The sequence below is a fragment of the Amborella trichopoda genome, chromosome 4 (assembly GCF_054954075.1).
Source record: "Amborella trichopoda isolate Santa Cruz 75 chromosome 4, AtrichopodaSantaCruz75HAP2 v2.0, whole genome shotgun sequence".
Taxonomy (NCBI): domain Eukaryota; kingdom Viridiplantae; phylum Streptophyta; class Magnoliopsida; order Amborellales; family Amborellaceae; genus Amborella; species Amborella trichopoda.
Genome location: NC_142339.1, coordinates 46,697,919 through 46,725,132, shown reverse-complemented (window position 1 = coordinate 46,725,132; position 27,214 = coordinate 46,697,919). Strand labels below are relative to the sequence as shown.

The following is a 27,214-nucleotide window of genomic DNA, read 5'->3' as shown; positions in this document are numbered from 1 at the left end:
AGTCACAAAACAATGTAGTATGTTTATAAAGTATAATGACGCAGAAGTACCCACAAGGTTTGAATTACACAACCCAATCGTAAAAGTAATCCATGCTATTGGATTACATTATTTTACCAACAGTTTAATAACGAGATTATAGCCATAAATAAGGTATGCAAATGATCGCCATTGCCTGATATCCAGGAACAGAATCACTGCTCAACCTTCACCAGAATGCTCGAACCCTCAAGATGGTCAGAAACTTTCTTAGAGAGATCAGTTAGTAACACGTCACCACTATCTTCATATCCAAACATTAGCAGCCTCCCAATTTTGAACTTCCACTCTGAGCTGTCCTCCTCACTTTTTTTATCATGTACAACCCTGGCGCAGTAATTGAGCAATGAGCCCAATCCAGTGTTTGGAACCCAACCATATTCTTCCAGCACATGAGCCTCAGCCTCTGACAAATCTTCTCCAACCTGAAATGTGTAAATAAAAAAATAATATATTAATAAAAAATTGAAACTAAAAAAAAAGAAGAAGATGGAAACCATTGGAAAGTTTGAATATATTGTTTAAAAACTCAACAAACTGACTCGGGACTCACCTGAGTCAGCTTGTCTCGGGACCTTGGTAGCCCCAGGCTAGTAACTCAAGACTCACCCGAATCTAATCTTTTTCTAGTCCTTCTGTTAATTACTTATAGACTTGGATGAGTCTTGTTGAAGATTCGCTGAGTTGAATCAGCTAACTTGGCCTCAAGACCCCCTAGAGAGTCCCGACTCTAGTCCAGGTTCTTAAAAACACTGGAAGTATAAATTAACTTTAAATTCTTAATTGCAAAGCTAGATTAAGCTCTTCCTCTTTTTCTACATCCTTCTTCTACTAGCTATACATAAAGGGGGCTAGCATAATTATAGGTAGCAAGAGGAAAGTCTGGGTAGGCAAGTAGCTAGCTATAGATAGGCAAGGAGCTATAGGTAGCTTTAGCTTTGAGTCTTGTTTATAATTAAAGCTAAAACGATGCTTTAATATTTATATTGAATCATCAATTCTTTGTGACTTGGGAAGTTTGCAGAGGTTCATGGCAATTAATTGGAGGTCAATCAAGGGGCACAATCTTTTAGTATTCCACCTGTGCATGGAAACGAGCCGGAGGGTGTGCATGGAAACAAGCCAGGGGGTGCCCCCGACATAGCTTGACATTGGAAGTATCAGAGTTATTCAGCAACAAACTGGGCAAGGAATAATATGAGGGGTCCATGGTCCATTCGAAAGGCAAAGTGTCAACAAAAGTCAAGAACTAATTTGACGTCCCTCTTGGTGGTGCCAGATTCACATCGCTTAACAACCAAGTCATGATGACAATCCTGGACAGGTTTTTCTGACACAAGTAGAAAGTCCACTTCCATTTAGGGACCATATCCCCATTTGGTTGGGTGCACCTTTGGCTGGAAGGCCCATCTCGAGAATCTTTCATCTTAGTAAGCACAGAGACTACACCTCTAAGAAAGAGAAAGTGAAGAAGATCCACGAGGAATAGCCTGAGGATCACCATAGGAACGTCAATCATGGTGGCAGAAACACCAAAACCGTAAAGGAATCCATGATTAAAAGCACATTATGGTAGCAAAAGTGCCTCAAGAATGCAAGATTACAACTAAAAATACAAGTTTAAGAACAACTGTCAAAGACTCACAGAGGTTCCAGGATTGGAATGAGGCGTAGTGGTTTACTAAGGATCAGAGATGAAGAAAAATGCAAAATGGGGAATAAAGTCCACTGGCTTAAGGGGAACCCAATGTATGAAATAGATCCCTTTCGCTTCTTGAGAATGAAAAAAGGTCATTGCACTATAAAAATTCACAATAATAAAGGATTAAACTATAATTCTAACAAAGAGGAGAAAGCAGGATGTGTCTAAAGTTTGTTGGCACCAAAAATCCAAAGGAAATTGTCCAAGAGAGGGCTTGTAATACAAAAATCTTCTGGAAAAATGCAAGTACTGGGAGGTGAAGCAATAATCTTTGCATAAATATTGGGGTGAATAGGATGTCATTAAGGAGAGGTTCTCAATGTGATTGTGAAGTTTCTAATGGAGATATAATAAAAAGGGAGCAAGCTAAGATATCTGGATACTTTTCAGTTTTTCTTTTTTTGAAATACGACATCTGGATACTTGAATATGTTTGGTTTTCTCCCTAAAGCAAGGTTAACAAGATGTTCACAACTTGTTGAGAGCTACCCTAAACCCTATAAAGAATATGGACCCCATGTTCACCAACAGCCATGAAATATATTTATTAACAAACATGTGAATGACCCCTTATTCCCTAATATTCTGCTGAAACATCCTCTGAATGTTATGATAATATTTACTTGAAGTAGTTTTTGAGAGTTCTAATTAGTTTGCATTCTAGGTCTTTGGTTCGTGATGCACTTATCTGGTTTTTATTACTAATTAGCATAGAGTGCAACATGTTAACTAGCTGGTCGTGATTTTTACAAGTTAGCTGTTATGTCTGTAATTGCTAACTTGCGTTTATTATTCTTATATACAGTGTGTTTCATCATTAACTGCTGTTTATTGCTCTCCACATAGCATGTTTATATGGGATCTCATTGTTTAAATATTTTGAATCGTGTCTCATTGTTAAATGGTGTGTATAATTCTTTCAAATGGCACCACATAGCTGATCAGGAGTCAACAGCTCATCGAAATTCTCTGATACTTGCATGTTTTCAAAATTATCTTTTTATGTACATGATCAGCTATGTAATTAACTATGCCATGTAAGAGAATTATACACACCATTTAATGATAAGACAATTCAAAGCAATTAGATCCCATTCCTAGACAAACATGCTATGTGCAAGAACAATAAACACAAGTTGATGATGAAACATGTTGTATAGGAGTAATAAACACTAGTTTTTCTTATACTGTCAACATTGTATTAATGAAAAGGAAGTCACAATACGACCCCGAGAAGCTAACATAAAACATCACCAGGGGGGTGACAAACAAACAAACAAAAGGCAAAAAAAAAAGAGGCCCCCTAGGAAATTTGAAAATAAAGAAAACAACCAAAAAACAGTTGCATGTGTAATAAACACTAGCTAACGATGAAACATTCTGCACATGTTAATTTGCATGTTTAATTTGGATTTCATTGTTGAATTATAATTACTTGTGTATAATATGCAATGAGCATGTATCAAATTCATTCCATATTAATTTTGTCCATGTATAATTTGTTTTTCATTCCTAAATGGTTTAGATAACTCTGAGGTTAGGGAGCACACTGACACCTAATCTATAAAAGTCACAATCATCACCAAAGAGACAAAAATGAACATCCATAGTTTGGAATGATTTTGAATTAATCATAGTTAATCGGATTGAAAATGCAAAATGTAAACATGGAGGTGGGAATTTAGGATGTCAAGGCGAAGATGGAACAAGCCAAGTAGACACTTGAAGTCAAGATGCCTGTAATAGGTCTTTAGGGATAAAAATCAACAAGTTTTGTAATTTAATCAAACTGCATGGAAGAGAGGATGGAAAATCTAACTTCAAATTTAACCTAGAAAGGAGTTGTTAGGAGCTCATGTTTATGATTATTATGCATTAGTATCCCCTTCTAGCGACACACACAAAGGATTTTGAAGATCTACTAGAAATATCCAACTGCTATTCAAGATGGTTTCTCAAACAATTATCACAAAGGCTTTCATAAATATATATGAGAAGGAAAAACATAATTTTAAAGAGTTGTTGAGGAATTCAAGTGTGGAGATTATTTCATATCCGATATGTGGACGTCCATTCAAACTCCTGATTATATTGCACTTACAATGCATTGCATTGAATAATGATTGATTGGTAATAATAAAAGGAGTAATTAATTTTTGCATGATACTTTCACCAAATACAGGGCATGCATTCACAAATGTTATTTAAAGCGTCTCAAATTGGAGCGTTGAGAGGAAAATATTTTGTATTACTTTGGATAATTATTCAGTCAATGATTCTATAAGCACAGGCCAGAGAGAACACTTCTCTGAGATGGGCGCACTTCTTACAGTTCAGTTATCCATATGTGTTGTGGTATTCACATCCTCAATCTCATGGTGCAGGATGGATTGAACGAAATAAAATGATCATTGATAAGACCTTTAGGAGTGTAAAAGATGCCAAAGCATCCCAAGGTCGAGAACAAATAATGAGCTTGTACAGCAAATGCAAATTCGAAGTAACACAGGCACGTCCTTAAATGTTCAGAAATAAGGAGTAACACACGCTAGAGTTTGCCTTTGTATATAAGCACGTCCTCCCCACTTAGTAAAAAAGTCATTCAAACTTTAATGAAGCCCCAACAACAAAGGGTGAATTAAGGATGAATTCTTGTCATTTTCTAAAGGAAAAAGTTTATATAAGGACGCAACCTTATAATGTAGAACTACGGAGCACCTCAAAAATACATCGGAAAAGGTAGTTTTAATGTTGAAAAACCCTTTGATTGATCATCTTGACATCGAGATGTATGACCATGAAAAATAAAAAGATTTCAAGTCTCAGAAATAGTGCATTTTACAACATATTATCTACACCGTCCATTTTCAAGATTTTCATATGTTTATAGATCTACTTGATTTTAACCATTTTTTAAATTTAAAATTTTATAATTAAATATAAAAATAGATTTTGAGATAATCCTAAGAACATTTTACATCAAAATTATATACCATGATAAAATTTGAAGGTGCACCTTACCTCTACAGCTACGGATGCATCCGTATGCTAACTGCACCCTTTTCTAAAAGCCTTCCATGAATAGACACTTTTTTTTTGAATGTTTTTATTTCTTTTTTTCTGTACTGAGTATTGGATGTCTCCTAGGAGAATCCTATGAATAGACACTTGGCATTTCAAGATCAAAAAGCCAACTGCAAAACTCCACTTTGGTGAGGTTTGGAGGATCCAAATGCTTCTAGCTAACAAGGCAACGGATTCAAACACCATCATGAGCACTATGGCCATCGTAGTAGTGTTGGATCCATAATTCAAGTTGAAGTGCATAGAGTTTTAAGTTTGCTGCTCAAAGTACTCCTAGATTGGGTTACTCAAGTGAATGGAGGAAATGCTCCTGGGAGATTGCAGAATATTTTGACTTCAATTTTTTATGCCCTACATATAGTGTATATGAGGAATAAATCATATATAATTAGTTAATAAGATTGAGCCTTATTTTGCCTATCAAGTATTGTTTCCCAGATTCTAACGATTTCTTCACTATAAAGTCAATGGGAAACTTTTGTAAATAACCTTTATTTTTTATGGCACTTAAAAAATCCCCCCCATTCTTCATATTTAATGCTCATGTCCCTTGACTTTCGCTTTTTTTCCTCCCAAAATATCCCCATTTCGGAACTGGGGGATTTTTTTTCTCCCATCGTTCAAGTTCCGAACCAAATTGTTCATAAACAAATCGGTTCCAAACTTCAAGTTTCGAACTAGTATTCACTATGAAATCATACAAGTGATCTGGTTTAGGACTTGGAGATCTGAACCAGCTTGTACAATTTTAGAGTAAACACCAGTACAAAACTTTCTGAACGGATTTGTTTACGAAAAAGTTGGTTCCAAACTTCAAGTTCTGAATCAATCCCTTGCTCCAAAAAAAAAATCCCAGTGCAAAACTTGTATTCTGAACCAGGGGTGCATTGGAGAAAACATAAAAATACGAAAAAAGGGACACAAGCAATAAATAAATAACATAATGCACCTAAATACAATATAATTGTTAAAATATGTAATACATTTTAATATCACTTACTAAATACCATAATATTCTCCACACAAAAAAGGAGACTGTATCATAATTTTGTACCACATGTATCATACAATCTTGCATAGTTATATCTACATGGATAACTGTTATATACTTATATCATGTATATAACATTTACATTATGTATATTATATATATCATTATAATATATGCATCAATATCCTGGATAGGATATTCATATCTCCATGTATGTTCTAGGCTTCGGAAAAGGACAAGATATATTCCCATCCCCACACAAATGTCTGTATATGTGTCCATTTTCAGAATCTTAGGGACAACAGTGGAGATTTCCTTAAGTTATAGCTCTCTACATTTCTTCTAACAGTTTAAAAGTTTTCTCAAATTGGGGAAAATCATCCAATGACACTCACCAAATCCATATTGATCATAAGTAGATCCAATTGTATAGCAGGAGAACAATTTAGACGAAAAAATACTCAGGATAAGGTCCAATGAGGTCATCTTGACAAAACTCACAGAAGATGTCCAGCGAAGGCAACAAATAAGTAATGCAGATTAGGAAACAGAATCTAATAGGTAAAAACTGAATAGATATACTGAGAGGATATGGTCCAATGCGCCAGCTCAAAAGAACAAGAACGACAAAAACCAAAGTTAAAATGTCCACAGATGGAACAACGGCATCAAAAAGCGAAAAAAGGGGGAAAAAGAAAACAACCCAACATTCCTTTTTTGCCCAATAACAAGCATAAAATAGAGGATAGAAATATGTACAAGAAACCATCAAAGGAAACACAAATCTTCAAAAGATATTGATCATAGATAGAGGGCTCAGATACGATATCACCAACTATAGAAAGCAAGCAAATAGCAAGACGTCCTTACATGCAGTGATTTGTTTTCAATTAATGATGTTCGGCTATAGTTATTAAGCTTCATCCCAACAATCAGCCGGCGAACTTGCCACTGAATAGGTAGAGACGGAACAAGCTCAAAGAAGTACGTTGCATACCCATATTCTGGACGTTCCAAAACGATCCTGTACCAAGGAGCAAGTTAAGTGAATTATACAATAAAATAGAACCGAGATGTGAGAAATGTAACCCAAAAACAAAGCATCACAACACCTGTTGTGCCTTTCAAAGACAAATATAAAGGATTGAAGTTCCCGACACCATCCCCATTCAGCAGGCCAATTACGAAAATGCAGATGTCTAGTCTGCAGAATTTGAATGAAGAGAATTATGGTTTAATGGAAACTACTGAGCACAAGAAGCAAGCAATATTCATTAGAGTGTGATCTAAGCAACTAAAGCCATGAGGAAAGTTGTTACCTGCTCAATCAGTGACATGAGGCAACCCAAGCAATAGGTGGTTTTGGCTCCCTTTGTAGGACGTAGTAGCCGAGGTAGTTTCAAAATGGAGCGGCTAGAAAATACCTGAATAATCAACATTCTTACATTGAGAGCATGCTGAGGAAATGAATGGTTATAACCGAAAGTCATTAGACAGTAGCATTCACTTCACTATTTTCCTATCCCTCAGAAACAAAAAGCACTCTGAATGGCATTGTGGCAACATAGAAGCATAAGACAAATCCGGGAACATATCACACAAACCAACATCATGTATGCCAATGCAGACAACAAACCATCGTGGATCGAGGCAAAGCAATCTAGACGACAAAACAGTGCAAATCTCGAGAACAAGATACCGCTAGCCCTTTTCAAACTAACTCACAAGGACATGGATATGAGAATTTGTCTGAATAGGATTTGAAGAATCCAACTCACCTACTTGTATTCTACCAAGTCCAGTATGACATGTCCATATAACACATACATGTCTATATATATATATGGAAGATACTACAAAATACCTATAGGTGAAAATGAACAGTGATTTCGCCTACCCTCATCACCGTCCAAAGTTCAACGATCACAATTATCCGGTAGTGTTTCATTTTTCATTTTTTTTTTTCTACAAATCAAAATGACCTGAAATTTGGAACGTGGGTTCATAAAAAATAAGCGAATCTAAAAAAAATATCAAAAAAATATTTTACATGAAAAAAATTAAGCGGGAGTATTTTTGTCAATTTTATTTTTTGCAAATTATTTTTTTTATATTTTGCGTAGATTCGCCTATTTTTTATGAACACATGCTCCAAATTTCAGGTCATTCCGATTTGTAGAAAAAATAGAAAAATAAAACACTACTGGACAATCGTGACCGTGCGATGAACTGCTGACGGTGATGAGAGTAGGCGAAATCATTGTTCATTTTCGCCTATAGGCGTTGGGAAGACTTTTCCTATATATACATATATAATTTGTGATTTTCAATAATAACATTAACTAGAAAAGTAAAAAATGTGGGCCCCAATCAAAGAGATACATGTCAAACCATAAATGCATGCATCCAATAGTCGGGAAGCACACGACTTTCCACACACTACTTACAACACAGACACATGTATCCTACAATGCGGACATGCGTGTCTTACAAAATTTCACATGTGACTTGTTTGTCCAATATGTGAACTTGTGTGTCCGCATTGCAAACACACCATGTCTGTGGATCCAAAAAAATGAAAATTTCCAGACAAGCACGTCAACACAAATTTCTGTTTGTATGTGGGGTGACATGCGTGCCTAGTGCATTGCAATGTCAGATTCTCTTAAATGCACGTGCCATGTATATCGATGTAACGTAATTTTTCAACTTTAGTATGTACAGTTCACTAGGGCCATTAGGGCAATTATGTTGAGGGAGTGGAGTGTGTATGACTGTGCTTATGCCACGCCTGTGAGATAGAAAAAGGAAGAAAATAATGAATATTAATAAAAACATAATTACATAACTGAGTCATAGTGGCGCATCATTTCTTTTCACATCCATACTTCTCCATCGCTCAACCAAGATCACACAGTGCCCTCAAATTCCTAAGATCATTCTCCTAAAGGCCCTCTCTCATCAATCGTTCTCAGGGATCTAAACCTGATTCCAACTTGCATGTGGGATTTACATAAACTCCCATCCAACAAGTAAATATATATATCACTCATTGATCCCCCTACATAGAGCAACCCTCTTGATCACACATATAAGGGACTGTGATGATGGCAAGCAATACTAATAAGGAAGCTTTTTAGTTCAGAAAGAGGGTTTGGCTCTTCGATAATTGTAGTTTTTGTGCTACCAAAGGGTTTTCCTCAGTTTATTAGGGTATCCAGACACTTATCGAGAAACTCCTCAAGTCCACATTGCATCCTATCAATGAACTCTTCAAAGTATTGCACCAAACAGCATAGAATTGCATTTTCTGGGGCTAATTCTCAGACCTAACACAGACACATGGCATGTCAATTACAATCCCAGTTCTCATCTTGACTCAGACATTCATTATAGAAGATCTATATTTAATCTGAAAGCTACAATAATAGAACCTCATCAAGATCTGAGCACAATCCTAGTAATAAGACCTAGGTTGACTACATTATAAATTAAAAGATTCAATGCTTTAGAATAATGGTACAATAAGGGAGAAATCGAGATACCAATGCCTAAGATATCAGGAGCTCCAGGAAAAGCCTCCAGGAAACAGCTTAGCAGAATTGAGACCAAAAACTATGTAATTACCCCATCAACCTTGGACGTCAGCATACCCAAGACACTACAGTCGACATGGTCGTAGGCTTCTCCATGTTCTACAGTTGTAGTAATACTCAGGCCACCCCTTGCTAAATCTTGTGCCTAGACATTCATGGTGACAAAGCTAGCTAGGACTTCTACAAGATCTTGTACGGCTGCCCTACTGTGATGATAGGTGGAAATCAAACAATATTCATCCTACCATCTTAGGATTTTAAATAACAAAGCAGATCTTGGGATGAAATTCCATGTAATCACCTACTGCAATATACATAAAAACTAGAGCATAACCCCTTTCAAAACCTTTTACAAAATTGTTAAAGATTGCATTTAGTTAACAATCTGGACACATTCTATGTCTGTGCATAGACCACACATTTACTTTCTTAATTGCCATCACCATGAAAAGGCTGTATATTAAATGACTTAAGATAATCTGAGATAAAAAAGTACATTGCAACACCAATGAAGCCCTTACAAGGTAAGAAAGAAAAACAAGAAATGCCTTAATGCCTCAATAAGTACCAAAACATACAAAAGGCACCATGAGATGATGATAGATATTCAATCGCTTTTCAGCTAATATTCGCTTTCGAATGAAAGCACGGGACAAGATTGCCTTCTGGTCGGATAATTGGATTGTACATGCTCCCCTTAGGGATTCTTTCCCCTCTCTCTTCTGCTTGGCTCGCAACCCCCAATCTTCAGTTGCTGAGAATTTCGGACCCTCAGCCCTTGGGAGGGTATGGTCCCCAAACTTTAGAAGGCCCCCTATCGACCTTGAACTGCCTACTTTTTTAGAGCTGCAGGCTCTACTCCACTCCTTCCTCCCCCTTTCGGGCCTGGATAAGATTATTTGGACCCCCGCCCCTTCATGTGTCTTCTCTGTCTCCTCCTCCTACAACACTCTCCTGAGGCCCTCCCAGGAAGCAACCACCTATCCAAACTCAGTGAGCAAAGTGTGGTTATCTCTTGTTCCCCCAAGAATACAGTTCTTCAATTGGGTCACAATCCACGAGAGGGTATTGACAGAAGAGCAACTACAAAGGAGGGGAATGCAATTTCCAACTGGTGCACCATGTGCCGTAGCAATGCCGAATCCAACGCCCACCTCTTCCTGCACTGCAAGCTCACCTTCAAACTCTGGGGCTCTATCCTTCGTCTTTTTGGGTGGTATTGGGCCACCCCACAGTCTGTCCCCCAACTGTTCTCCTCTTGTCTGTCCCCCCCTGGGCTAAATCAGGCATTCTCTTATAGAGAGTTACTGTTGCTCCATCTTTCGGTTCCTCTGGCTGGAAAGGAACCAAATAACCTAAATCAGGCATTCTCTTATAGAGAGTTACTGTTGCTGCCGCCCTTCGGTTCCTCTGGCTGGAAAGGAACCAAAGAACCTTTGGTGGACAGTATACCCATACCAAGACACTATTGGAGAAGGTGCGGTAACTGTCATCTTTTGGGCGACCAACCACAAAGATTTTAATCACCTCTTGCTCGTGGACTTCAATCAAAATTGGCAGGCCTTACTTTTCCTTAAGCCCTCCCAAATCCCTCAGGCCTCTCTTTGGTCTCCCCCTGCCAGCGGACAATTAAGTTTAACTTTGATGGATGCTTCTTGGGCAATCCAGGCCGGTCGGGCATTGGGGGGATTTTCCGCGACAGTGTCGGCCGCACCTTATTCTCCTTTCACATTTCTTAGGCCTCCCCGGCTCAAATTTGGGAGAGGCAACAGCCCTCCTTAGATACTTTAATAGTTCCTGGGGCAATTCTTTGATAATGGGTCCCTTGCCCTTGGAGGCTTAATCACATTTTTTATGAGATTTTTTTACCGAAGTAGGGATTTACATATTGTCTAGGGGGATAATTGAAGGGAGGCAAACTCCATTGCGGATGCCCTCGCTAACGAGGGAGCAAATGATTCCAACCCCCAGGGGACCCTTTCGATAGCCTCTTGAACTGTCTCAACGAGCCCACACCTCGGTTTGATTGTTTCTTAAACACCTTTTTGCCCTTATGGTCTGCGTATAACTCTTGTATAGTTTTTTGCACCCATAAGGGTTTTTGGCATCGAGCACCCAACTTGTGAGTGGCTGATTTTTTTTGTATACTCTTCTTACTCAATACAACAGTTAACATTCTCAAAAATAAAAAAAGATAAGTATAAAATATTGAGAAAATGCAATAACCAATTCATCAAAAAGCCTTCTCAAAAAAAAAAAGATGAAGGATACATATCTTAGTAAACTATTCTCAAAAAAGAAAAAAAGAAAAAAAAAAGTCTAAAGTTAGGCATGCTTGCGCAACGATGGTATTGGGATTAGTAACATCATTGAAGCCATTGTCCTGCAAGAACAATAACCAACTAAAAAAGATAAAAGAAGAACATAAAAATAAAGGAAGAGTTGCTTGATCTGAAGGTTCATGAATATGAAAATACAATCCCATTGGATCTACAAACCATCGAAGGTCTTTCTTGGCTATTGAACGTCCTCTCTCCTGATATGACAAATGAATCCACGTTTCAAATTTTACATGTTAAATAAAAAGGTAACCAAGTTGAAGTTCGAGTTCTTAACTGTATTTTAGTGGAAATGGGTTCACATTTTCAGTCACCAACAAACAAGCCCATAGTGTAAAAGAAAGTAATAGAGGCCTCTTTCTAGAATAGAAGAATTGTGAAAATAAACCTATAAAACCATAGGTGCAGACAGTACAATTTTCAAAGTTCAAACTACGTTTATCTTGTCAAATTATAGAAATAGCATACAGCACGTTACGAGAGGCGGGGGGCCCTCAAGAGAGATTTGGAAGTGACAGATCAAGTGGGGAAAGAGAAGAGGTACTCAACCAAGACTCTTCTTGATGAAAACCTTCCTCCAAAAAAGCAGCTGGGTCATTGACCTCTAAATGTACACAATAAATAGATAGCAAAAATATCCCCTAAGTTGCACCATAAATAAGCCTCACTAGGCCAATATATATATATATATATATATATATATATATATATATATATATATATATATATATATATATATATATATATATATATATATATATATATATATATATATATATATATATTAATGGATCTTCTGAAATTGAAGGCTTTATGAATAAGGTTGAATTTCCTATGACATCAAAATAACCATGTGGTAAATCTAGAACATGCAGTTAATGTGCATAAATTCCTCAGAAATAGTCTCCTTTATTTCCATGCATCAATGTAAAACCAAAGACTAATATTGTAGAAAAGAAAAGAGAGATAGAGAACAAATATTCTTTTCATGCAATAATCTCCAAACTATCCCTTGAGAGCATCATTCATCAAGATTAACCTAAAAGTGATACCAGATATCATTCAATACCTTGCATTGTCATTCAAATTGAACTTTAAGACTGTAGTCCATATATACTAAAAATATTGAAATTTGAAGCTATTTTCATTCAATGAGGCTGCTGAAAGCAGGCATAAGACTCTTTCCAATGGCTGTCTTCATTGAATTGTTGTACCACTCGTAAAACATAATTTACACTCATTCAACCGAAGTTAACCTTTTGATGGTATCAACAGAAGTAACTTATCACAGTAAAAGATACTGAGCATCTAATAATCAGGTAGGCAAAGGTGCAGGTGTCAATCAACTTAGGGAATCAGAACATGATATGCAAATACTACAAGTAACAAAACCAGTACAAGAAACAACAACATCACAGACATGCTGAAAATCATTTTTATTAAAGAGAAAAGATATGTTACTAATAATAACGAGTGAATGCCAACACTTATGGTAGAGATATATAGGCATCTTTAGATGATAAGCAGAAAGTGGTAACGACAAAAAAACAGCCCTGAATGTGCGAAAAAATATCCAAAGCTAATGGTTAGTGGACTGACAAGTACAGGGTCTAATATGAAATGGCAAATAACTTACATTAGAAATTACATTTTCATGATCTCTAAAATTCTCCACATCAGTAGTCAGCTTTATGGCATCTTCATTCTCAGTATGCCCAAAAAGCTTCAGTTCATCAATTTTTAGTCCTTTTTCGACTAAAGCCTGTAATTGTTTCAAAAGAGCAATCTCAGTACCTTTCCCTCAATGTATCTCAATGCATAATAACATGTGCATCATACCTGCAGTAAACCAGGAGCATCTTCCTCAAGTGCAACTTCAACAGAGCATCTACAAAATCCCATCCAAAATTCAGTCTCAAACTAATTGCCAAACTAACTGCTATAAATCAATCAAGAAAAGAATTAAAAAAATAAACAAGCAGGGGAAATAGACATGCAGAAACAGCAAAGTTCAGGGAAAGTAATAATTACGTCACAGTTTTTCTCCTTTTCCTTTTCAAGGGGATGTGGCTAACTTTGTCGTTAAGGGAATCAACAGAGTCAAAATAATCAGATTTCTTGTCACATGGCTGATTTGCTTCTAAGCATGCAGTGTTACTAATATCATCCATCGCAGAAAGCTCACTTGACAATGAGATTTTAATCCTGTCCAGCAATGGAACATGATCTAACTCATCTATATCAGAATCACCATTAATTTTTCCATCTATCATATTCACTGCTGGCATATTGGCGCTCAAAGAGCCATCAGTCTCATTTTCCCTCTTCATCTTATCCACTGCTTGCACATTTGCCACCTGACTCTTTGAAGGACTAGTTTGACTGTATTCAATGTTCTCAGCCTTGATTTTGAATTTCAAGCGGGGCAAAGAAGGGTTTGGCAGTTGATTACTTGCCATAACATCCATTTCTTTCTCTTTGGAAGAAGTAGAGGAAGCTTCAGGTAGAGGTGGCTGACGTGCCTCTTTAAAACAAAATGCATTAGCTATTTCATTGTCAATATCACTAAAGCTACCAGCGTTTGGAATGCAGGTATCAACAGTGCCTGAACATCCTATAATTACATCTTTTGGAAGACTATAATTTGGACCTTCATGGAAATCATCAATACTTCCCACAGCAACTGTGCCACTCTGACTTCCTTTTGATAATCGAGAACCTAAATGCTTCTTTCTCTTAACAGGGCCGTTCTTACAAATTTTGGAAGTGTGAGCATCAGCAGATGATGCCTGCAAGTAACACAACTTTCATCACTTGAAAATATACAGCAGATCAAATATTAGAAATTTTATCCAATTAATGTTGAACACAAAAACAGTTCATTCTTACAGAGTGCTCAAACTTATGAATACCTGAAGTGCAAGAACTGCATTCAATTGCCTAACAGGTTTTTTACTAGCTTTCACTGAAGCACCATTATGGTTAAGAGAATCTTGGGCCAAGACATCTGATTCCATCTAAAAATAGCATTGGAGCTATAAGTAAGAAGATATATTTTTTTTGTTGTATAAAGTAAGGAAATATATACATGCAACGCAAGAAAATAATAGGTCAGCCACTTCAAGAACAAACCTCAGGAAAGATAGAGTTCATCTGCAATGATTTCTTCATAGTCTGACTTTTATTGGCAACAAGATCAGACTCATGAAAAGCATCCTGCAAGTTCCCATGATGAAAAATAATGCCACAATCCATTCCGAAGCTAAAGAAAAGGAAGCACCTACAAGTTTTTGTTGCTCAAGAAAAATAATAATATGTAGATCAGATATTGGTGGCACTAGCCTTGGAACTAGGATAGGGACCCACTCCAATAGCAATGGAGTTAGAGACACAAGGATATTGATCCAGCATATCAAAATAATAGGTAAGCCACTTCAAGAACCCACCTTAGGAAAATCAAAGTTCATCTGCAATGATTTCTTCCAACACAGAATGGACTTTTATTGAAAATATATTCAGGTTTATGTAAAATATCCTGCTATTTCCCCTGTTAAAAATCATTTTCGTTTAGCAAAGTGAAAAATAGGCATAAAGAGATCCAAGACAAATTTTGGTTGCTCAAAAATAAAATGACAATATGTCACTATGGAGATCAGATGTTGGTTAGAGAAGCCCCACAACTAGGATAGGGCATCAATAGAATTGCAGTTGCAGAAGTATGGGCATTAAAAAATGCAGCATAAGATAATGATATGTCATTAACTTCAGAACAGACCTCCGGAAAAGTAGAGTTCATCTGCATTGTTTTCTTCCCAACACAAAACTGACTTTTATTAGCAACAGATCCAGACTCATGTAAAAAATCATGTGATGTCCAATGACAAAAATAAACCCATTATCTATTCTGAAGCAAAGGACAATTAAGCATTTTAATGAAGCAAAAAAAATCAAGCATAAAGAGATCCAAGGAAAATTTTGGTTGCTTAGGAAAAATTGACAATACACTACTATGGAGATCTGATGTTGGTTGCACTAAGCCACAACTTGGATGGGACAACCACTCCAACAGTTAGATATCAATATGAATACTGAACTTCCCATAAGACGAGGAACCATCATATCCTTTCTCCTCAAATAGCAATTAGATTTAGTACATAAACACAATTCTCAAGTATCTAGAGTCGAAGAAAGCATACCATTCATCAAAACAAAATTGCAATAGCTATCTCAAGAAACTCTTATAGAAAAAGCATAGGCATCACATAAGCATTTCCGGTAACTAAGTCCAATTCTTTTTCAGGGTGTTCCTAAAACTAGACTGAGAAATTTGCCAGAAAAACTCTTCTCAAAGTACCCGTTCCAAATTATAAAAGTGGTACTTACACATCAATTGAGGATAATCCAATGCCAAAAATACCAAAATTGACATTTATTTTGATGTTAGATGTAATCTTAGATGAAACCCCTTATTTTGGGAAAAAAAATGCCTTCACTATTTAATAGATACAGTTTTCTTGGTGAACGTGTGCCCACATCCATTTGTTATGGGCATGATAAAAAGTTATATAAAGGTAACGGACATGTGTAGTGATGTTATCTCAGCATGGGGAACAACAGAAATTTTTAAAACTTGCAAGGGCATGGTACAGGCAATATTAATGTGATATCACCTAGTAAATGCCCTTTCCCTTAGCATAAACTAGTAGTCAATGGCTATGCAATGCATGGGAGATACTTTTAGCATATCACGTCTTCCAAACAATTGATCTATCTATTTAAACAAATGTATATTAATACAGACACGCACAAGCACAGAAAAAGATCTAATCTCCCTAGGGTGGACCGCCACAGTGTCCCCCTAACTTAGAACTCAAGAACCACGCTAGAGGGGTCCTATGGATCCGAAACCTAGCCATCCAAGACACTGATCTCAAAATCAAAAGCTAGATTCGCATCCTAAAAGTGACTAAAACGCCCCACCTAATCATCGATTTTTGGACAGTCAGATCTAGGTCTCAAAGAACCTAAGACCTTTTTCTTTATATTGCTCATCATGATTACACCATCCACACAAGGGTCAAATAACTATCCCAGAGGCCTAGATCTAGCTATTCATTAAGCTGGAAGGCTGGCGGTTACCTGTATTTTCTCTCCCCCCAAAAAACCGCTAGGTTTTATATTCAAATCTTTTCATGAGTTTGTTTACGGGATTCATGAAAGTGCGTATGCAAAATCAAAGGTGAAGCAAATGGCTCTAACATGGATATTTTTGAGCTAGGGCGGTGATTGTAGTAGTCCACCCAAGGGTGACCAAAACCATATATATATATATATATATATATATATATATATATATATATGGAAAAAGCCCACTATCTCACAAGAAAAAATGAGCCCAACGGCCCAGCTTGAATCTGGGCCGATCTGACAATCACAGATGTACGGATGTCCGCTAGTGTTTGAATTTTTATTTTTTTTCTACAAATCCAAATCACTTGAAATTTTAGACGTGTGTTCTTCTCATCAAGCCGCACCTACTAAAAATATTAAAATAATAATTCGCAAAAAAAAAATGGACCAAAATACCCTGAAACTTTTTGGGGGGTATTTTGGTCCATTTATTTCATGTAAAATATTTTTTTGATATTTTTTGAAGATTCACCTATTTTTAATATACACACGCTCCAAATTTCAAGTGATTTGGATTTGTAGAAAAAAAAATTAAAATTCAGACACTGCGGGACATCCGTGATCGTCAAATCGGCCCAGATTCAATCTGGGCCTTTGGGCTCATTTTTTTCTGTGAGCTAGTGGACTCACTCAAGCTTTTTCCTATATATATATATATATATATATATATATATATGACACCATCCTAATAGGGATTAAGAAACCTTTACTCCAAAAATTTTGACAATAGGTTTCCCTTATATTTATTAAAATTGCCATACTTTTTTCCTTCCTATCAAAGTGGTGGAGGGCATTGAGTATAATTGCAAATAATCTCAAAGTTCAAATTTTCAAAACCCTCTCATTGGATGGTTGGGATTGTGTGGATTTGTATTTTTTTGTTCTATAGATCAGATTCATCTAAAATTTGAGGCATGTGCACATCACATCATCATGCACCAAAAAAAAAAAATTTACAAAAAAAAGAATCATCAAACAAAAGCAACCAAAATACCCCTGAAATATGTGGGGCTATGTGGGTCATGTTTACTGTTTGAATTATTCTTTTGCAACCTTTTAGGTGTGCCTTATTAAGGCACACACACCATCAAAATTTCAGTAAAATCCGATATGCAAAAAATAATCAATTTTTATATTGAAATTTAAAATTTTGGAACATTCACAATTACACTTCACGCCCTGTCTCTCCTTTGATTAGATAAGGAAAATATATGGGTAATTTTAGCTCATATAAGGCAACTTATTGTCAAATATTTTGGAGTAGAAGTTTATAAAATAACCATTAGGATGGTATTCTAGAATAAGTGTATATGTGTGTGTGTGTGTTGGAAAACTCGGGAAAGTCCACTCAGACCAGCCCAAGTCAATCAGGCTCGATACCATACCAAGCTTGAAACGAAACATATGGGAACTAGCCCGTACGGACATTCCTAATGATTTATTAATTTATTGTTCAACCTCAACCAAGTCACTGACAAACTCAGCCAAGTTTGTCAGACTTGACTTGGGCCCAAGACCTAGCTAGTTTCAATATGAGTCCTTGCTTGTCTCACTAATATACATAAAAATAACCATATATAGTGAATAACTTTTGAAGCATCACTAGCACAATGCCCCAAATTGAATATGGGCTGATATGATAGCCAGTGTGGTGGCTATGTGTTTGAATGTTAATTTTACTTTTATAAATCCAATAGATCTGAACTTTAGGGATGTGCTACATCAAGGAACACCAGAAATGCCCTCAACCCTATCAGTGAATGTAGCAAGGTAATTTTGGTCATTTTAGCTTTTTCATATTATTTTTTATTATTTTGTTTCGGTGCACTTAGTTAAGCTCATGTGTCCTAAGAAAGCTCAGGCTAACCAGATCTGTAGAACAAAACATTGCCCATATCCATTTGTCGGATCAGACAAGATGGTATCTAGGCCATTGGGGCTACTATTGTTTGGTTGGCACTTCATAATCAGACAAAGATTGGCTCACTATCTTGATGGGACTTTTGAAAAATGTATGGACATTCAAGTCAGTTTTGTGCGTACTTCGAAAGAAGCATAGGACTTAGCTGTCTCACTAGCTAAAGAGGAACACATAGGCAAGAGTTGTTTATAGTGCACTCCTCGTTATAGGCCAACTTTTTGTATAGCTTGAGTTAACATTGACAATTGTTACAATTTTGTATATGATAATCTCATTCTTCATTAAGTCAAGTTACCAATCAAGAAAAGAAAGATGTTATATCATATTCTCCCTAAATTAATAATGTGGAAAATAAACAATTAAATCCTACTATCAAAACATTATTAAAATCACCAAGTTCCATTATTAATACAAAAATTCGAACTTGATATAAGCTAACCCAAATTTTGCAATGAAAACTGAAAATTAAAAGACTCGATAAGAGAAAAAGAGAGAGAGACTACAGTGTATTGATTAAAAGATGTTTATAATTGATTAAATGAAAGCACATACTTACTAGTTATATCATCCGCAATCACCTGAATCTCGAGACACTCCTCAAACCAATCATATAAAAAGAATATGGAGAGGGCCCCATCCAATGGGAAATTAAAACAGCTTCGGTGATATTATCAAGTGTGGGGTTTGTTTGGAATGTGGGTTGCATGGATTGGAAGGCTTAAAAAAGTAAAGACGACAATAAATATATAAGGTGTGGGAGCGGGAAATGGTGCCGAAGCAAGGAAACAATAAATATATAACTAAAAAAGGGTAAACTTAGGAACTCATAAATAATTACTTACAAATAGATTGACCTATATGTCGATGTGCACCACAAAATCCAATAAGAAAAAATCATAAAATTGAAATGCCTTCTCTCGTCATTTTCACGATCTTCACTACAACTATAATTATTAGGATAAGAATTTATTGGGATATTATTGGATCGGTCTTTTTTGTCAGGAATATATTGAAATTTTGTTAGAAGTTTAACATATTAAATCAACTAATCAAGATATATTATTTTTATAAAAAAAAAAAATCATTCAAGAATTATTTGTACAAAATCAATAAACACAGTGAAAAATAGAAATATGTTAAAATAGTGTGAATAATGAAGAATGAATTGAAAATTATAGAATAATCTTGACAAACACATCTTTTAAAAATTATTTGAATTTTAAAATTTAAGATCATTGAACTTTAAAAGTTAAGATCCCCTATAGTTAACATTCTCAAAAAAAAAAGTCAAGATCCCTTCAAAGTAAGTTGCTAGGTGCAATGCACATAAAGCCAAGTTTCAAGCGGAAGAACAATCCTATAACTTGCTCTCTTAGGGAAATTTATATATCCAGTACAAATTGTTATTATTTTAGGCAAGTTTCGTGCAGTTAGCCTTACTTGGCTTTTCAAGCAACTGTTATGTAAGAGAGATTTCTATCAAAAATTCATATATATCTGAGATTGTATAGTATGAGACCATTTATCTTTGTTACAAGGAGGTCACAATTGTTACTAGCCATTAGATACCAAATTGGATGGCTTGGGGTGTATCCGAAAGTTCGAGAATCTTTTTTTTTTGAACTTGGAGTCTAGTTAATACACACTTACAACCACCCGATTTGAAATCTAGCATACAAGAGTGTTTGTGACTTGTAGCAAAAGTAAATAGTCTCTCTGTATACTTTTCCTACACACACACTACGTTATTACACCCAAGCTAGGGGGGTGGACATGTGTAGCAAGAATATGAAGGGACCCTCTCTCTAGAGAGATTATAGGGTAGGTGTTTTTAAAATAGGATACACCACCCTTGCACAAAAGACATCTCCCTACAATTCCAGGACACACAATAATGACTCTAATTGCTAACTCAACACTCATTAATTATGATTTATACATGGGTACCCTTTCTATGGTGACTCTTCACTTATTAGTTATAAGAGAGAGGGCATAATCTGATGGTGCATATTATCAATGGTGCTCACTCATACACTATTTATGATTATTTAAAGGGTGTGGTTTCTATAAAGTTACAACCTTAACCAATCCAATTAAGGTGCACCTCCAAATTTAATCAGAACATGTAATTTGATGTAAAAAATTCTTAGGATTATCTGAAAAAATATTTTCAGACCTAATTATAAAAACTTAAACTCCAAAAATGATTAAAATCAAGTTGATCTATGAACATATGAAAATCTTGAAAATGGATGGTCTAGATAATGTGTTGTAAGATGTACTATTTCCAGGACTCAAAATCTTTTCTTTTTTCATATTCATACAATTCGATGTCGAGATAATCAATTAGAGGTTTCTTTAACATTCAAACAACAGTTTATGATGGATTTTTGAAATGCATCTGTAATTCTACATTTTAAGATTGCAACTTTATATAAACTAAACTTTTTTCTTATTTAAATCATTACAATTAATTATTTTGATTACAATAATTATTAGTTTTATTAATTACTAAAAAATGTGATTGATATAAGTAATATTAATTATACTAGCAACATAGCTGTAATATTCTAATGAATATTATAACAATTGCAAAAATAAGAACAATCCTAATTAAATATTATGAATATATTACAAGACTTTAATTAGACAAGGATGATGATGATGGTGATAATAATGCATATTATATTGATTATAACACTAACAATTATACTAGGAATCCTGAACTTATGATGATGATGACAACAATAACAATTGTATAAAGTAACTAGTTTATTCTAAGATTACTAAATATAGTTATATTTACGAACTCAATAATATTCTCTTGAGGTTATTTGATGTATCATATTTTATTTGCTATGTTTAAATAACATACAACATTTACTCATTTGGCTAAGGACATGTCCAATATGCTATAAAGAGAGACATAGTCATTTTCTCATTCACCGTATTGATTGTTATATTATTTACATAACCTTTTGATAGGACCCGCAAAGCAGATGCATCTTACTAGCATATCGCATCTTACTAGTATATATAGACACACACTTATGTGACAGATTTCCTACAAAATTCAAGCTGTAACATGCAGATACAGTGTTTTTTAGATAAGAGAGATATTTTTCCAACATGTTGCTTTCAAATTGCTATCCCCTTAGAGTAGAAACAAGCTCAGGATCCCACTTTCCGTGGGATCACGATCCCATGTAGGAGGGATTGCATCCCCTATGGCAGATGAACACCTGGAGCATGGACAGCAGCTATGGAGATGGGCAATTGTGGAAACTATGCATTTGGACATTGCAAAAACTGTAGATGCATTACATGGTCTTTCTTCATGCCACTTTGTGATGAAGCCACTTAAATAATTGTTTTCGATGTAGGGCCAAAAAGCATTGGGCACCTCATTAGAGATATTCCCATGTGACTGCAAGAATTCACATATGCATTGCGTAGTGGACAAACTGTGCAACACATTCCTTACACCTAATGCCTATGGGAATTGTTAACAGAGAACATAAGAAAAGATAAGTGAATAAAGTTGAGTCCTCAACAAAATTGGAGACCAACCATACTCTTGTATGAGACAGTGTATAGAACCATGCAGAAAAGAACATATTGAACAATAACACACTTCAAGTTTCTCTGTGTTAATCACGAAACATGAACAAACTTATTTAGTTTGCAACATTTTATAGGACAAAAGACGGCCCAAGATCAGTGTTCTTGCTTGTCTAAAAACAGAAATGGGAATATCGCAACTGAAACAGATCCCAGTTCCCAATTTCGGTCATAACTGGAAAGGTATCCCATCAAGGTATTCCATATGGAGGCCACGACAGTATTTCTTAACAAAGAAGAACTGAAACTTAATTTCTGAAAAGGCCTGAGGAGGTCAAACAGACAAATAAATAAAATTCCATGAAGCATGACGTAGGTGTCTATGGGAATATTAATTTTGGTAACAACGACACCACCTACATCCAAGATACAGCCCGATTAGAGAATTTAAATCCACATGGTACTGTAGGAAGAAATTGGTGTACCAAAATTGCTCTTGATCAGGCTCTAATACATTTACACAACAGAGAACACTCTCATATCATCAAAGCATTTAGCATAAACACATGATCCTACTCTCGTAGAATCATTAAGATGCAACTTGCTGCAGACACGCACGAGGAAATGGGAAAAACGTAAAAGAAAGAGAGCTCTCCCTTGCAACTTCGAATTGATGTAGCATGCACATCAAGGAAGCATGCTGCATCAAAATGGTAGTTGAAAAGAAGCTTTCAATCTCAAATGCTCTGTTTCTTCTTCGTTGTGGGTGTGTGCTGCCAATTGTGGACGTATTATTGCTATGCAATTGAATAATGGTGTCGCCAATGAGAAAATGGTGCTGCTAACTGGAAAATAGTGTCGTTAATGCGGACATCACAATTCTTGTAACTCTTGGGGCTGGAAACAATCCACTTGAATGGATCTTGATTCTTGATTATTGTCCAACTCATCATCATTCCAACTCCCTAAAGAAAATGCCTTTCACCATCCTAACTCCAAATTGATAAGTTCAGATCGTAATAGCCATGCAGGTAAAGGTTTTTTCCAAATTCATTCATATAGTTTAGCTAGTTATTAGCTTAAAAGGGTTATAGATGTTATGATCCCAAAGCCAAGAAATCACATACTATGCTCTTTTATATAAATATATTTTGCATACAAATGATTGCATTTTGTCATATAAATATAACAGCATTGTATGATAAGGAAATATAAGAATTTCTAGGAAGCCCATGGAATTCATACGGTTTTAAGTACTCCTATGGGCATGCAACCAATAAGAACTCAAAAACATCATTGTGGCCATACATTTTTATCTGATGCACGTGTTTCCCACCAAATCAATAGACCAGAGATCAAGTCAGCTTCATGCACCATTAAAATATCACTAGCTTTAACCAATAAAGAGTAACTGTGATTTTCAGTAAAAACAGCAAAGACCAGATAACATTCTAAAGGTAAATTGAAGCCAATACCTTTCCATCAGACAGCTTCCCATCCAATTGATTTATCAATGAAAAATACTTCTCTTTATAAAATGAAGCTTCCCGCTTCTGCTCTTCGAGCTCAGTCATGAAGGAATCCATAAACTGTTCCCATTCCCAAACAGCACGTTCCCTTCTTGAAATATCTTCCTCCTTCGTTGACAGAAACCTGCATGCCCAGCAAAACAAGTTCAGTTTCCAAAAATAGAAAAGAGTTACAGAAACCCTACACAAAACCAGTTCAGAAAACCTAGAAATCAAAGAAAGCCTACCTTTCACGGGAAACGAGGAACTCATCTAACTGTTTAAATAGAAAATGGAAATAATCACGATTTATCCTAAATTGTTTTGCAGTTGCAGATTCTTCGAAAGCAGGTTGAAAGGTGGGAGACCTCCATTGATTGTTTCGAGAAGCAGATGGTGCTGGAGGCATGGAAGCGGACTGAGGTGGAACAGATGAAAAACTGTAACGAGAAGCAGATGGTGCTGGAGGCACGGAAGCGGACTGAGGTGGAGCAGATGAAATATTGTAACGCACATAGGGGCGCTTTCTCCATCTCGGTCCCTTTCTCAGGTCATCTTCCTCCATTTTTAGAAATACAAACCAGCCCGCCCTCTCTCTCTCTCTTTGAACTCTGAACTCTGAACTCTCAATGCCCTACTTCTCTCTCTCTCTCTCTCTCAATGCCCTAATTCTCTCTCTTATGCACTGTCTCTCTCTCAATGGAAATTGGCAAATCCCGCCATGCCTGCAAAATCTTCCATATTAGGCATGAAAGACTTTCTCTTCTTCCTTCTTGGGAAGATCAAGATTAAATAGAGAGTAAAAAGATTGGGAATATCCATTTATAGAATAGGCGTGGCTGTCAAAGGTGAGGAAGTTCTATTATAGGACGACGGGTTGCATCCCAGATGCAATGCATGTAAAGTGAAATAGACATTTGGGCGAGGAGCCTGGCTTCAAGGTTACCAGATGATATGCAGATTAGGAGCCTCCCGTGTTCGAATCAGATTAACACCGGTTTTAAACAGATTTAAAAACAGAGGTGACCTATCAATACTTGGAAATCTTGAACATTATTTTTAAGATTTGAATTTTTTTTTTTCTTTATATTCATACATTGGATGTCAAGATGATCAATTAAAAAGCTTCCAACTCGAAAACACCTTTTTCTAGTAAAGTTTTGAAGTACGCCTTACATTTTAGAGTATAAAATTGGAATCTTATATCAAATTTTTCCTTTTTATTTTGGTTAATTATAAATCGTTACTAGAGGTGCAGTTGGATGTTTAAAAAAAAAAAATGTCTACTACTATTACTGTGTAAGTACATAAAATTCCTTTTTTGCCACTAAAAACTTATTGAAGCAGGAAGATGGGTTTAAACAAATTATACAACTTGGATGAGCATGAAACCTATTGTAACGACCTAGATTTTTCAGGCCGAATAGGGTGCACGGCGATAGAGCACATGGCGAGAGAGCGTGTGGTGAAGGAAGAGAGAGCGCGACGATAGTGTAGGGCGTGCGAAGATAGGGCGCACGGTGAAGGAAGAGAGTGTGCGGCGATGGTGTACGGCGCTGGGTGATAGGGCGGCGTCAAAGGAAGAGAGTGCATGGCAATGGTGTAGGGCACGCGGGGAAGGAAGAGAGCGTGCGGCGATGGTGTAGGGCACACGGTGAAAGAAGAGAGCGCGTGGCGATGGTGTAGGGCGACGAAGAAAGAGAGAGCGCGGTGATGGTGTAGGACGAGCGGTAGTGGAGAGCGCAACGCCGCGAGTGGACGAGGGGCATTGACGTGTGCGTAACGCCGATTGCGGCACTGCCGTGCATAGTTGATGTTCACCACTTGTCTAGCTGCATGGAAGCTTGTTGCCACCCATCAGTTTAGGGCTGCCACCTGCCAAGAGGACGTACTTAAGGCCTCTCTTCTCCCTCACGTCCCTCACTCTTCACTCCTCCATTTCTCTCTCTCTAAGAAAAGCTTTGGGGAAGCTCTCACCCTCACCTAGGAGCAACCATTGTTAGAGTTAAGGTATTGTAGTAAAAGGAATGGAGTACACCATTGTTGTTTAGGTAAGTGGATTTCTACCCCTTGTATCAAGTTATATAAAGCATGAATTTAAGCATGTATGAAAGCAAGATTTAGAGAGTTTAAGCATGAGATGAGACATGAGGTTGTATAAAAATTGGGTAAAAGAATAAGATAGCATGAATGTATTTGTGCTCTGGTTTTCCAAAAACTTGGCTTTCTTTGTATGAATTGTTAGGCATTGTTATCATTTCTGTTGAGCCTAAAAATTTGTGGGTTGATGCTCTGGTTAGTTTAGTTTATGCTAGAGTTGGTTTCATGTTGTTATCTTAGATAGATTTGCAGTTATTGAATAGTTTTTGGAACATGTCATTCTTGCACTGTGATTTTTCAGAGAATTTACCTACTGTTGTGATGAGATTTTGACTCAGTAAATGATATCCAATTGACCTCAAATTACCACCCTTAGAAAGGTATATGAATCTATTTTGAGTTTGGTGTTTATTACTAGTTAAGATTCTTGATAGTTTGGAAGATATGCTTTGTTTTATACATATATGTCACTGTTAGCAAACTGTGATAATTTTCAAGAATATTATTTCTGTTGAACTGAGAGTTTGACTAAGCAATTGAAGTCCAAATGATGCCAAACTATAGCCATTGGAAAGATTTTTGAGTCTCTTTCAATGTTCATGGTTTTATCTTTTCTGATTCTTCATGTATGTAAAGTTATAGTTTGAAATATGCCAGTAGGTCACTGTAGACAGTTTTAGTAAAAACACAGAATCGATGTCTCTGATGACACGGATTTTGACTGACCAAAATGTGTCCATTTTCTTCCAACCATTGCCATTTGAACGGCACATGAGTAAGCTTCAATTTAGATATTGAACACTTTTGAAATCTCTTCTTGATTTCGAGTTATGGATTAAGTTTTAAGGACATGTCACTACCTTCATTGCACAATAGATTTCAAATTTAATGTCTCTATTATCTTATACTTTTGAGGGGGCAAACAAGATTCAATTTCTTTCAAACTACACCTATTTGAAAGATGGTTATGTCTAGCACAAAATTGATTTTGGAACTATCTTTAAATTTCAAGTGAATTGAAAGTTATGACCCTATTTGTAACTAGATGTCACAGCTTGAAATTGCAGTTGTAACACTTATGGACGTTGTTACTATTATTCTGTGACACCGACATCGAGGTTAGGTGACTCTGATAATGTTCTCATGCGATACCGATACCGCCACCCTGTGTTTGTGATACCGG

General features: G+C 36.3%; 1 protein-coding gene across 3 annotated transcripts; it reads right to left on the bottom strand.

The window, feature by feature from the left end:
* On the bottom strand, positions 1–26,143 carry LOC18995729 (uncharacterized). 3 transcript variants are annotated; one of them, XM_006846553.4, is made up of 11 exons: positions 24,180–26,143; positions 23,899–24,076; positions 14,884–14,967; positions 14,664–14,768; positions 13,783–14,540; positions 13,591–13,639; positions 13,388–13,513; positions 7,136–7,240; positions 6,929–7,020; positions 6,687–6,840; positions 1–464 (listed from the first exon to the last, which is right to left on the bottom strand). In XM_006846553.4, the coding sequence occupies exons 1-11, from the start codon at positions 24,494–24,496 to the stop codon at positions 195–197; spliced, it is 2,238 nt and encodes a 745-aa protein (XP_006846616.2). In that variant the 5' UTR covers positions 24,497–26,143; the 3' UTR covers positions 1–194. The 3 variants fall into 3 exon arrangements, with proteins under 3 accessions (XP_006846616.2, XP_088721462.1, XP_088721463.1); XM_088865336.1 differs by lacking the exon at positions 14,884–14,967; XM_088865337.1 differs by lacking the exons at positions 14,664–14,768; positions 14,884–14,967.
* Between the last annotated feature and the right edge of the window lie 1,071 nt (positions 26,144–27,214).